The 12,671-nt window shown below is 49.4% G+C and overlaps 6 protein-coding genes across 7 annotated transcripts; 4 read left to right on the forward strand and 2 right to left on the reverse strand.

Moving 5' to 3' along the window:
- Positions 1–134: 134 nt before the first annotated feature.
- FOIG_03313 (uncharacterized protein) lies at positions 135–2,419 on the forward strand. Its single transcript, XM_031201125.1, has 2 exons — positions 135–372; positions 431–2,419. The coding sequence occupies exons 1-2, from the start codon at positions 219–221 to the stop codon at positions 1,285–1,287; spliced, it is 1,011 nt and encodes a 336-aa protein (XP_031068649.1). The 5' UTR covers positions 135–218; the 3' UTR covers positions 1,288–2,419.
- On the reverse strand, positions 146–4,265 carry FOIG_03314 (uncharacterized protein). 2 transcript variants are annotated; one of them, XM_031201126.1, is made up of 5 exons: positions 3,908–4,265; positions 2,959–3,381; positions 2,753–2,814; positions 2,435–2,693; positions 146–2,366 (listed from the first exon to the last, which is right to left on the reverse strand). In XM_031201126.1, exons 2-5 carry the CDS (start codon positions 3,268–3,270, stop codon positions 1,518–1,520), a joined length of 1,482 nt encoding a protein of 493 aa, XP_031068650.1. In that variant the 5' UTR covers positions 3,271–3,381; positions 3,908–4,265; the 3' UTR covers positions 146–1,517. The 2 variants fall into 2 exon arrangements, with proteins under 2 accessions (XP_031068650.1, XP_031068651.1); XM_031201127.1 differs by lacking the exon at positions 3,908–4,265 and having other exon boundaries at positions 2,959–3,686.
- On the forward strand, positions 3,721–5,391 carry FOIG_03315 (uncharacterized protein; the record flags this gene model as incomplete). Its single annotated transcript, XM_031201128.1, has 3 exons — positions 3,721–3,736; positions 4,291–4,406; positions 5,311–5,391. 3 exons carry the CDS (start codon positions 3,721–3,723, stop codon positions 5,389–5,391), a joined length of 213 nt encoding a protein of 70 aa, XP_031068652.1.
- Positions 5,392–6,069: 678 nt separating this feature from the next.
- Positions 6,070–9,224, forward strand: FOIG_03316 (uncharacterized protein). The gene is made up of 2 exons (XM_031201129.1): positions 6,070–7,034; positions 7,121–9,224. The coding sequence occupies exons 1-2, from the start codon at positions 6,962–6,964 to the stop codon at positions 8,404–8,406; spliced, it is 1,359 nt and encodes a 452-aa protein (XP_031068653.1). The 5' UTR covers positions 6,070–6,961; the 3' UTR covers positions 8,407–9,224.
- A 75-nt stretch (positions 9,225–9,299) lies between these two features.
- On the forward strand, positions 9,300–10,356 carry FOIG_03317 (uncharacterized protein). The gene is made up of 2 exons (XM_031201130.1): positions 9,300–10,052; positions 10,110–10,356. Exons 1-2 carry the CDS (start codon positions 9,309–9,311, stop codon positions 10,275–10,277), a joined length of 912 nt encoding a protein of 303 aa, XP_031068654.1. The 5' UTR covers positions 9,300–9,308; the 3' UTR covers positions 10,278–10,356.
- A 111-nt stretch (positions 10,357–10,467) lies between these two features.
- FOIG_03318 (RuvB-like helicase 2) lies at positions 10,468–12,412 on the reverse strand. The gene is made up of 3 exons (XM_031201131.1): positions 12,266–12,412; positions 11,980–12,206; positions 10,468–11,929 (listed from the first exon to the last, which is right to left on the reverse strand). Exons 1-3 carry the CDS (start codon positions 12,272–12,274, stop codon positions 10,744–10,746), a joined length of 1,422 nt encoding a protein of 473 aa, XP_031068655.1. The 5' UTR covers positions 12,275–12,412; the 3' UTR covers positions 10,468–10,743.
- Between the last annotated feature and the right edge of the window lie 259 nt (positions 12,413–12,671).

The raw sequence follows: 12,671 nt of genomic DNA on the forward strand, positions 1-12,671 counted from the left end.
AATACCATTTATTTATGAGTCAAAAGAAAATGCGAGGCATTGCGATATCAGCATGTGAATCTCCAGGGTAGGTGACTTGTATCATCTTGCGCTATATCATGGCCAGTTGTCAATGGATCCCCACTCGACCAAAGTACCACATCATCGTCACCAGAGCCCATCAACACCAATATTTCAATATCGACACCAAAAAGACGTCTCCCAATAACTATCAAATCATGTCGGAGGCGACGCAAAGTCCTGAAGATGCTGCCGCTCAGCGAGCTGCTGAACAAGCGCGTCTTCGCAAGGAGCGCCGTGAAGCCAAGCTCAAGGCTGGGGGTTCTGCAAGGTTGAACAAGATTACTGGTCTTGGGGGTCGTATCCCAGGAGGTTCGATTCAGCTGTTCCATATAACTCCAGCTGCAGAGTTGCTAACCTTCTTTCATAGACCCAGAACCTACTACTGCGTCTACTGCCATGGCTGATGCCCCGATACCGACACCAGCACCAGCGCCAGCGCCCGCTGCGTCTGCCACCGCCGATCATGCCGACCCGGAAGAAGTCGATATCTCAGATCACTACTACGAGCCTAAGCGGACTGCCACTTCACGAACGAATGCACCTGAAATCACAGAACCCGCCATCTCAGAGGATCAGCTGCGGCAGATGATGCTTGGCTTCGAGCGTGGTAATGGCAGCGGTACCGCTAGCCCTGCACCCGGAGCAGCTGAGGAAGATCCCATGATGAAGATGATGTCCCAATTGATGGCTGGTGCTGGTCTTCCTGCTGGCTCAATGCCTCCTTTTCCTGGTATGCCAGGCATGGCACCCGGCCAAGGACCCCCCGTACCGCCCACAGCCGTCCGCAATAGCGCCTCTACAAACCTCTGGCGTCTTCTCCATGCCCTTGTAGCTCTCGGCCTGGGCTTCTACATCGTCATACTTACCCCCTTCACTGGCAGCAAGATCGAGCGTGAGCGTGCCGCCCTTGCAGGCACGACACCCGCGGATCCGCTCATTGCAGCCGCTGAGCCTGAGCTTGAGACGGAACTGGAGCACCGCAAAAAGCTGTTCTTTTGGACATTTGCCACAGCCGAGTCGCTGCTACTCACAACTCGCTTCTTTCTGGATAGGAGAGGCAGCCCCCCTTCTGGCATTGTAGGCACCGTGGTGCAATTCTTACCCCAGCCTGCCAAGGGCTATGTTGAGGTCGTGATGCGATATGGTCAGATATTTACCACAGTGAGGAGTGATATGCTGGCCTGTATTTTTGTGCTGGGGGCTGTTGCTTGGTTTAAGGGATAATGAGCTTAGTAGCATATAGACACATTGCAGTTGAATTATCATATTACATTACATACATGGCCTTGTGACCAAATCTGGTCTTATTGCTTAATAATTATACATTAGAATTCAAGTACTATTTTATGCAACGTTGCTCTACTGTACACATTGGTTACGACAAGAAAAAAAGGATGGGAATGGCAAGATCGAAACAGAGGTCCCAGTTCCTGATGTATGCCGAGCCAGCTCGTTTACTTACTGAGAACCATCTTTAGCAGTTTTCCAAAGACGCCCCTCACTCGATCGGGGTTCTCTGCCACGCACGTAAAGACAACGGCAGTACTGGCGGCGAATACAAGTCTCTCTCGCCACTCCTTGTCCAAAGAATACCGTCGAGGCAGAACAGTGGCCAAGGCACGAGGGGCAACGAAGAGCGCAATATCCTTTCGCCGGCTTTCTGTTTCAATCATGATACTCCAGCCACAAAGCAAACAACCTGTACCAACGCAGATCCCACTATCCATGCTCTGACGCCGCTCAATGGTTGTGCCGCCAGGAAGCCGGGGTCCGACGCGTGTGCGGCTCAAACAGACTCCATAATAGAAGAGTGTGATAAAGGTCGCGAGGAAACTAGAGGAGCGGCAAGACGAGGTTATGGCTCGATGTAGAGCTTTGCGAGAAGGGTTTCGAAGAGCGAGTGCGAGTGTCAGGGGTAAGTACGTAGCCATAGACCACTTCCAGGCACGAAAGAAGCGGCTTGCAGCATGGTACTCGCATGAAGGCCCGCTGGACATATGGACCATTTGGCAAGGTATGGGAACAACTACCGCAGGATCTCCCCAGGCAAGTGGCCACTCGTAGTCCACACACATGCCTTGAAGGAGATGTGCCTGACCAGTCTCCTTGCCGTACTGAAACTCGCCTGAATGGCACCGCCGAAGGGCTTCGATGAGTCTTAAGTCCACGGAAGCTGCCGAAGTGATCCATTTGTTGTAGCTGCGGGGCAGACGGCTGGGATGATAGAACCAAGCCCACATAACAAGGCCTGATGAAGCTGCAAAGACAAGGGGGTCGACAAACTTGGAGAGGAATCGTTCAGCCTTCGGAAGGTGTCAGTAACTATGGATATCTGATAATCATAATCAGGTGATTTTCATGGCCTAATTACCTTGGACCACCTGTTGGAGGCCAGACGACGGGCCTTGTGCCTCGCCCACAGATCACCAACAAGGACATCGAGGGCTCGAGTGACGGCAAACAGGGTCAGATCCATTGTTCGACCAGCAAACTTGACTGTTTGAGGCTCGGTATTATGGGCCGAGCCCTCTTTCGGTGGCACAGTTTCGGTATACGCTCGGCCCTCGTAGGAGTGCAGCAGCCGCAGGCCAAACCAGGCAGCAAGGAATGTTGACAACCATCTTGCAAGTCTGGGGCGATTGTTTAGCAAGGAACATCATGATTCATTAGAGTGAAACTGAAGGCCTACCTCAAGCGACCTGCCTCGCTGAGCCCCCTTGCGGTTTTCTCTAGAATGCTTTTCAAAGGTTCCTTTCGGCGTATTAGCTAACGGCATATCAAAGTAACATTAACGTTCCGGTGAGTTCTGACAGCCAAGGACAAGGCGACCAATGTCAGAAAAACTCGGCGAGTTTCTTGGACTAGACGAGGTCCATCATGAGTAGGTTAACTTGCCTTCAATAGAGTAGTGCCACCAGCTAGTATAGCACAAAACGTTGGAAACCGCTGCGGATTGAAGCCTGTCCTCACTATGTGTGCCGCAGAGCTGACGAATGAGCTATCGTCAAGGTCCGGGGCAAGTTGGTTGGCTAGTTTCCTCTTTCTCTTAGCAACATGCTGTAACACTAATGTCAACAGCCGGGGAGCCACGGCAGATGCATAGCCCAAGAGATAGGCGCGAATCAAAGGGCGTAGGATCTCGGGAATGGGATCGAGCCTCAGGGGCCCTTTACGGGCAAGGCGCACATCAATCGCAGGCATAGCCATGCTGCTCCAGCATAAGAGATGTCCAACAATATCCCGAAGCAGGGCTACGGCACCTGCTACCGGTGGCACTCAGAAGGTGGGTATCTGACAAGATGATCGCGGGGATCCTGACTGTGTATGAGCGGTCAATAACAGATCTACCCCTGTAAAGTATAATGAATAGAGAAAAGGGTGGTGTAAAGAAAATCGAAAAGGGGAGGTTGGTGGTTTGGAGTAGCGGGGGGATATGTCAACATCATGCAACGTATGAGTATCACAGAGGGTTGATGACAGAATTTGACGGCAAAGGCGGCAAAGATATCTAGGCTTTTGTCCAGATAAAATGAACAGTCAGGAGATTGATATGATAAACTCTCCCCTTGAAGTTGATCAAAAATGTGGAGATTCATCGCCGAGCTCTCACTTTGAGCCTCGGCTTGATATTCGAGATGTCGCGTGTGAATATGCAACATGGCAAGCATGGATCGTATGTACTCCTGCAGGAAATAGACCGAGAGATACGTAAATGATCTACCTTGACAGGTCGTAGATCATAACGCCCCCTGCCAAGGCTATAGGCAGTGTAGCGTAGCGCAACCGCCGCATGGTGATGGAGTTGCAGATGAGAGAAGTCAATACGTGGGATTGTGAAACTAACCTATCACGACAGAAACTATTATTCTTTGAGTAACAAATCCGTGAGGCTGAGAGTATGAAACAGGCCAGCAAGTATTCAAGAGAGAATTAAGCTCAAAAGTACTCGTGGCAGATTATACGGATAATGCCCGAATTGGAGGGCTGACGATGTTGCTGGTGACGATGATGACCTGAGAGTTCAGGGGTTCAGCTAAATGAAAGTCGAGAACCGATCAATCTGGGCCTGGGCACGGTAGTTGGGAACAGATTTAGACATGAGACGTTCCAGATTTCTACTGTAACTGCTGCTGAACAGATCCAGGTCGTTCGTTGTAACGGTAGGTATTTCAGGTGTGAGATTAAGTAACAGCTGAGTGAGGTTATCGCTAACGTTAACATCTGTAGGTACAACAATTTGCATGTGGTCAAAGGAACGCCCCACCTGTCTGCCCGTAATTCTGGGGTACAGGGGTAGGCAGCTGCTGCATTGGGAAAAGAGGCATGTGCACAAGATGGGTCCGGTACGTAAATTTTACCTTATAAGGCCGAATAATTGAGAATCCTTTCAGTTAACAGCCGCCGGAATTAGAAAATTTTCTATCTTGTACAATGCTTATGATTTCAAAACCATGGAAGAGAAAAGAGAACAAAAGTCCAGAAACCAATGATACAGATCTCTTACTACCTGGTACAATTTTATCAGTTGATTAAGGTAGTTACATAAGGTACCTTGCCCCTGGGAAGCAAGAAAACTCCAGACCTCAAGATAGGATGCCAAAAATAAACTCACGATAGAACCCCTTAACTTTATGTCAACTTACCTAATTCTTTTTGTCATTTAGGATCAAATTCCTAAGTTTTCTTGCCTCCCCTAGCTTACGTCTAAGCCAGTTGGTCCGTATCCGAATTCCAAGTGACATAACTAGATTCACACATGGAAATGAAATTGTTCTCGAAGCCCCACGACGAATTTCGGGGCTCTAACAGGTTTCGGCTCTTCTTCCTGGCCTGATTTCCCACAAGAAGCATGATTTCAGTTGGCATCTTTCCTTTCCAGGGAGGTCTTATATCAACCCTGGTAAGCCCTGAATATCATACTGGCACGGGCCGACCGTGGTCACGAGTCGATGTAAAAAAAAAAAGTCTTTGTCACTTTCGAGAGAACAAAGACGCATGTGCTTGAGCTTGTGCTTGTGGCTATGCTGGCTGATTCAGACAATGCAATATTGTTGGTTCAGCCTCATCGTGTTGCTGACTACAGGTGAGTAAATCGAGTCAAGTGACCGCCAACTTATCTGCAGTAAGTCAACTGCGTGCAACGCCAAGATGACTAGATTCTCCGAGTCTCTCAGCAGAAGAACAGAGCCAATCAAGAATGGACGAACTGTCTGACTCTTAAGGCTTGGCTGGGTGAATGAATGACAGCTGGAGATGAGGCGTCGTCAACTAAAGTCGCAGAATAGAGCTGTTGGGAGTGCTGAAGATGAGAGAGGTTCAAGCATGTGATAGTCCCATAGATGCATAGAGTTGGACGGCAGACTATGGGATATACGGATACGTCATGACAAGGTGATCCGACCCATAGACACCCCCCATACCCATACCTACAGGACGGACAGTACCCTACCGGGAGTCTCGGGGGGGATGTAACGACGAATGTGTTGAAAGAGCTTTGGTAATTGTTGAACAAGGCGGGGGGGCTTGGATCACTTTATGGTTTTGGTAGAGACTCGGCTCGCTGAACATCACCCACGATCCGATTCCTCCAAGAATACTCAAAACCAAGCTTTTTTAAAAGCTAAAGGCTTTGGTCGACGTCGATGAAAGTTGCAGGTGACACAGTGACCTGGGGGAGGGGAACATGGGGGATTAATAACTAGAGCGCATCAGGTCGAGGTAGAAAGTACTTGGAGATTGAGTGCTTCTAATGCTCCGAGGCAACCCCACATGGCTAAGACGGTCCAAAATGTGCTCAACATGGACCAATGGGTCCAATTGCCGTGCAAGCCTGGTCCTTGGATGCATTTCCCCAAAAACAAGACTACCTTCCATCTAAGTCGCAGTTACTACTCACGGTCCGCCTTCCACCTGCCGTACCGCTCCTCTGCACCAGGACAGTCACGGTGGGCTCCCGCCGCTTTCCTCCAACGTAGCCCACCTAAACCGCTTTACCTAGTTAAACACCACCACCACCTCCACGATCCCGTCCAATCCATCCCAACCCTCCCATCCTTTTCCTGGCCCGTTACCATTTGACTTCTATAAGGTAAAATTCCTAAACCTTTCCCGGCCAGAAGCATAGCGGCCATCCTATGAAGAAGCAGGAGAAGTCGGGCTCTAGTTGCTCCTTCTTTGTCTTCATCTAGGTCGCGGGTGTGATGTGACGCAGCGAATGCACGTTTTAGCACATGCACTCTCCGTCCAGACTAAATCCCTTCTTGTGTTGATCCCCTGTCGCTCTTATTCTTCTTCTTTCTCTTTCATGGCTTAAGCAGGCAGCTCTGCAACTCTACTATCAACGACTTTTCTCCAACTTCCATTCACAACTGTTTGCTTCCAGCGACAAAACTCGACTATCAGCATATTTCCTTGTCTTCTATTTAAGAAGCACATGCAACAGCAACGTACATGCCACACATACAATCGCAGAGTCCATAATACATTCACGAACTATTCACCAGCATAGTCGTATCGATCTGTTCCTCCTCGTGCTCTCGCGACCCAGCGACTACCTCCTAAACTCCAGCCAGATACAACAGTCACTTCTTTGCGCTTCGTGTGGAGCGAATCGATATTTGTCCAGGCATATACTCATTTGCCATCGACTTGGCGGGTTTGAACTGTCATGTGCTAGACAGACAGAACATAGCTCGATATTGTCCTGGTCTATGTACGCTTAATGCCGAACGAAAAGGCACACCGTTCTGGAAACATTACCATTTACACCATCGAGTCGAGATACACCCGTCAAATACTTTCAATCCTTCAAATCACAAAAAGTTATACATCTACTGTGGCTCATTTGTAGCACAGTGCGCTTGCTCTACAGAAAACCCATATTACAAAAGACGCATCCATGCTCGCCGTACAGCACGCTCCGAGGATGGGTTCGTCGCAGCCGCCCTCAGACCCTTTTATGCCTTTTGGCTGTAAGTGAACCGCTCGCCGAGATCCTTATCCTTCGCATCACATCCACCAATTCAAAGAGCAGTCTGCTAATCTTTAACCTGACCAGATTCATTCGACCCTAATCAAGATCCTCCGATCAACGATCCGCCAGAGCCTGCACCTGGAGCTCCTCTCTTGACAGATACCGACAACAGGCTTCTAACATCCTTCTTCGATGATATCAATGCCGACCATTACAATATGCCCTCCTTCGGTGAAGGGCTCAATTTCAGCGATACTTGGCTTGATCTTCCTCCGCAATTCATGGGATCCAGTACTTCATTTGGTCAGCAGCCAGGATCATCACTTGGCGAGCCACCGGCTCAAGGACTCTCCCATAGTCTTAACGAGTTCCATGGCATGGCATCAATGGGATCCCATATGATGCCCCCGCCACCACCTCCTCCTTCCCATTTACAACATCAAACTGAGCATCGACACACTCCCGACGATGTGCTGAACGCGGCGGCTACTCTGCTTCAAAACGGCCCAAACCAGCGTCAGAACTCCAACGGAATTGATACTTCGGTACAGAGGCACCCAATAGGACCTCCAGTAGGTCACCTACGACATCAACCTATAGAAGAATTCCGGGAAGACCATCGACGCAGCGTTGCAGCAAGCGAGCAAGAGCATTACCCGGACTGGATGATGGGACCCCATGACAAGCGCCAGCATCGAGCACCGCCTGCCGAATATCAGTGGGGTTCTGATGCCAACTTCAACCGCATTCAAGGCTATACTCCCAACTCGGAGAAAGAAACCGCCGAGTCCTTGACGAAAGAACAACTCAAAGTTCTGGAATGTTTTGAGCCCAGTAAAAGCGCCGATAACACGCGACCCAGCAGCCCACTTCATGCCAAGGGACCGCTCCCACATAGCAGATTGACTGAGCTCACGAAAGTGCAAGAAGCTGATACGCCCCCGCGTAAAAGGCGGAAGAGCAGAAATAATAAGGATACTCCAGATGAAGAGGCGCAGGAAGAGACAATCACGCCTAAGCCTGTGCGGAGGCGGAAACCTAAAGCGGAACGTGCTGGTTCCATCACTTCGGCTGTTGCAGATGACGTTGCTGGGGGAAAACGTCGCAAGTCGGCAGCAAACAATAGCAAAGTGTCGAGAGAGAACCTTTCAGAAGAACAGAAGCGCGAGAACCACATAAAGAGTGAGCAAAAACGGCGCACTCTGATTAAAGAAGGCTTTGACGACTTGTGTGATCTTGTTCCTGGCCTTCGTGGAGGCGGTTTCAGTAAAAGTACTATGCTTGCGATGGCAGCGGAATGGCTGGAGGATCTACTGAAAGGGAATGAGGCACTGGCCGCCCAACTTGCTGCTTTAGAAGGGCGCACCTGAGCCCCCTTTCTCAATCGAGTACGATACGTGCCATGTATCGGTGTATAGACGTGCGATTTGGTCGGTGTTTGTTTTTCTATTAGGGCAAAAGGGATTGGATGACCATCCCCCGGTGCGTATAGGAGTTCATGGGAGGAAAATACACACTCTCTACGGACAGAGAGATGGTTTCAAGGAGCTGGATGTCACAGCTTACTGGCGTGGTCGAATACCCAATAGGAGTAGCAAGAGGTGGTAATAACGATGTACGAACGAGGATGTAGAGAAACTGGCCCCTACGTCATGAGCCGATGAGACGATGCGGCTGGAGAAGGTAGATTACACGAGAAACACGAGAATGAAATAAGGAAATCACATCAGTCTAGTGAGATAAGGTAATCGCTTGTTGAGTGACATTGCCCAACATGATGACCTAGGCCTACCCCGTGTCGTACCAGGGAATTGGTGATTATGGAAACAAGGGGTTCAAGGATTAAGCGGATAGAGTATTGAATAGGGTTGAAGACCTGAAGCGAGTCAAGGCGGCCTTATTATTGGCAAGCAGAAACTTCGCAGTATTCCATCACTCTTATTCAACCTCTTACTGCAGGCTGTTAATGTCGTCTAAGCTCTGCGAGGAAGGCGGTGGCCTCGATATTGGTTCACAAGTTGAGGAGGGATTGTTTGATCTCTGGAGAATTATGAAAGATTTCAATCAGATGAAACCCTGAGAATGATTGGCTGTAATTGGTAGCTGGGGAGTTGCATACGGCTGCAGGAAGCTGAGCGCAATTTTGAGAAGGTTTTTGTAGAACGGGGGGATTAAGGATTTGTCGCGGATTAAGTGAAGGATTTCTTGGTCATGTTTGGGATGTATGACAGGTAGTACATATGGTCGAGTGCCTCTGTAATCCAACATTTACATGCGTGTGCCTTGCTCTTTCATCTTGCTTTTGTCCACTACAGAACATAATCTTAACGCGAGCTCTATGTCAAGGTGCTTCATGATCATGAAGTTCTCGATTTCTCTTCTCAGCGGTCTCAGCCTCTTGAATTTCAGCTCTGCCTCAACTATTGCTAGGCCCAAAGCCCATGTTCCTTACTATTCGCGCGATGCTGAGCCAACCTGTATAACTCCAGGTATCGTTCCCAACATCACGGGCTCTCAAATCCGCAACGTTGGAGTTATTCTCTTCCAGGCTCTCGACATGATCGATGTTTTCGGTCCTCTAGATCCTCTCCAGATCCTCTCGCTCACCGTCCAGCAACTCAATCTTCGCCTCATCGCTGAGACGCTTGAACCTGTTAGCACAGCCCCTTTGGCCATGAACAAGTTCAACTCGAGCTTCTTTCCAACGATCCCCCCAACCAATACATTTGACGACGACCTGGATCTTGATCTGCTTATTGTTCCTGGTGGCCCTGGCGCGAGGAACCCGAATCTTCAGGCTGTCACGGATTACATTGCAAAGATGTATCCCAAGGTCAAGATGCTGATGACTATCTGCACTGGTGCCGGCGTTGCAGCTAGATCGGGTGTTTTGGATGAGCATTTAGCAACGACTAACAAGAACGCCTGGGCGACTATGAAGGAGATGGGTCCCAGAGTGAACTGGGTATCTCCCGCTCGTTATGTCATCGATGGTAAAGTCTGGTCTTCCTCAGGCGTAAGTCGTTGATCATCTCCTGAATCTGTCAATATTTCTAATCCGATACTCTTTTAGGTCACTTCTGGGCTGGATCTCATGTTTGCCTTTATCGGTACTTTCTGGGGTGCAGAACAGTCCGAGCGTATTGCGAGTATTATTGAGCATGTTCCTCGTGTTGCGACTGATGACCCCTTCTCGAAGCACTTTAACATTACGCCCGCTGATGCTCAGCCCTGCCCATAGATTTGAAAGGGCCTCCAAGCCCGTGAATGATACTGTGAGAGTAGAGGTGATGCCGTGGCATGACTTCAGGTATATAGTTTTTCATAGAAACCGATCCAGCATTACGCCTTTTTACTGTTGTCACCTACCCAGTTGCAAGTCTTATGTTATCTTCAGTTAGATATTTGAAGCTCAATGGCAAGATATAGTACTCATAGCAGAAACCTCGTATCGCAGTACTTCTCTCTGTTCACCACAAGATTTAGAGTCAAGTACATATCTGGAAATATCCTCTCTGAAACGAAATGCCATCACTGCTGCGCTGGAGGTCGAAACAGAGTAAAACTATTTAGAGTGCTCTTTGTGGATTTTCGTATTATCCCATTCTACGCCCAAATCAGTATGATACAGATGTCCATCTCACTTCAGATCTACTATCTTCACAACCCAATACCCTTTTAACGCCAGGCTGTGCTCGCCATTATAATTAACTAAGGTCCATTTTCTCATCGCCGTTGCTGGCCGCTCCGCCTACTGCGAAGTCGACTGCACCTGTGTTGCCGATCAGGCGCTTCTCTGACTCAGCCACGAACTTGACGCTGCGGGCGGGGTCATAGAAGAGCTGGAAGCTGCGTTGCACATCACCAACTTCGACTTGCTTAGCTTTTCTCTTGGCAGAAACAAGTTGCGAAGTGCTGATGAGGTTACTGGCGTATCGGAGACCTGCCTCCTGGCCGATCTTTGTGAGAAGGGCGAGAGCGTCGGGATGCACATCAATCTCTTCTTCTTGGGCTCGGATGGACAGAATCTGCTTGATCTCCTCAGGGTTATATGCGTGTGTGTTGATGATAACGACTCGGTCCAAGAAGTCGAGAGGCAGTCCATGAGGACTGCGGTAGTCAGTACCGCGGATGCGGGAGTTGCCTCGGTTACTGGCCATAATGACCACAGGAGCAAGGTCGTCCTCAAGAGCTCGGTTGATGTATGAAAAGCACTCGATATCGAGCATATGCACTTCATCAATGAACAAGACACCAGGAACAATCTCGGCCTTGCCCTCCTCCTTCCACTCGCCGACCTTTGTGTTAATCTGATCTCGGATCTCGCTGCGGATTTCGCCGGTATCGCCGGAGAAGAGAGCAAGGAAGCCCTGGGTTCTTGAGTTGATTACATCAATCTCGTGTAATGTGACGGTGTGAACAACCTCCTTGCGCTTTTGGAGCTCTCCATCCGGGCACTGGAGGAATTTGGTATCGACACCCATGGCATCATAGTCGCGAGATCGGGCATAGGATCGGCCGAGTTTGGTGATCTTTCCAGAAGACTTGTCTATCGAGATAATATCGCCTGCCATAACGCGTTCCTTGGTCATGGCATCGATCATCTTGCTACCCATATCGTAGACTGCCTCCATGTCGGTGGTCTTAATGGTTAGCTTTCCCTGCTTTGCGCTACCAGTAACACTGCGGTCGATCTGGATCTCAACAACTTCTCCCTCCATGATTTCGCTCTCCTCCTTTATTCGAACACCGATGGACTTCCGGAAGGCTTGGGTAAGGGCTTCGGTCTTTGACATTTCGAGCGAAAAGATTTCTGATGAGGCAAGTGTTGTGAAAGGAACGTCGGGGCCTAGAGACTGAGCCATACCCATGGCGATGGCAGTTTTTCCTGTGCTTCATATGTGTCAGTGCGCGCAGTGCGGTAATGGTGATTGGAAGCATACCTAGGGGGTCCAGCAATGAGAACAGCACGACCAGCAATCTTTCCATCCTTGATCATCTGCAAGATCACAGCAGCAGCCTTTCGCGCCTTCTCCTGTCCAACGAGACCTTGAGAAGCAGCTCGAGGCTCAAGGGTTGTTGCATCCACACCAAGGCCTCGAATGTGGGAGTGTGCTGCGATCAGGTTCAGACCTCGAAGGTCTTTGGACTCTGACACGGTCATCACAGGCTGTGGAAATTTACTGTAAGCAATTGGCTGCGCGGAAGGTACGAGTAAATTCTACTTACAGCAGCCATCTTGTCGCGTGTTATGCGCGAGTGTAACGTAAGCAATCGTTATGGAATTGAGTTGTAAGGCAACGACTTTGATGAAGAAAGCTTGAAGAGCAGGGCTGGGAGCTAGATCGCGACAGCTGCACGAGCCTGCGCATAACTTTCGATTAAAAATTGTTAGTACGCGGCTATCGCTTGGCGCTTAACGCTTAGCGCTATGTATTCGATGTGACTCCACAACTCGGTACTGCACTGCATGGACGCGATTACACGCGAGTGCCTGAGATCCATTCAGCTCGAGCTGCTGGAGCAATTAATGCAAAAAAAGTTTATCACATCTCCCCAAGTCCGTAAGCTTCCACCAGGAGTCAGGTGGTTAAGTTACCTGATAAAGAACTATTCGTAGAAGCTAGATAACTTG

This window comes from Fusarium odoratissimum (genome assembly GCF_000260195.1).
Source record: "Fusarium odoratissimum NRRL 54006 unplaced genomic scaffold supercont1.4, whole genome shotgun sequence".
In the NCBI taxonomy this organism is placed as follows: domain Eukaryota; kingdom Fungi; phylum Ascomycota; class Sordariomycetes; order Hypocreales; family Nectriaceae; genus Fusarium; species Fusarium odoratissimum.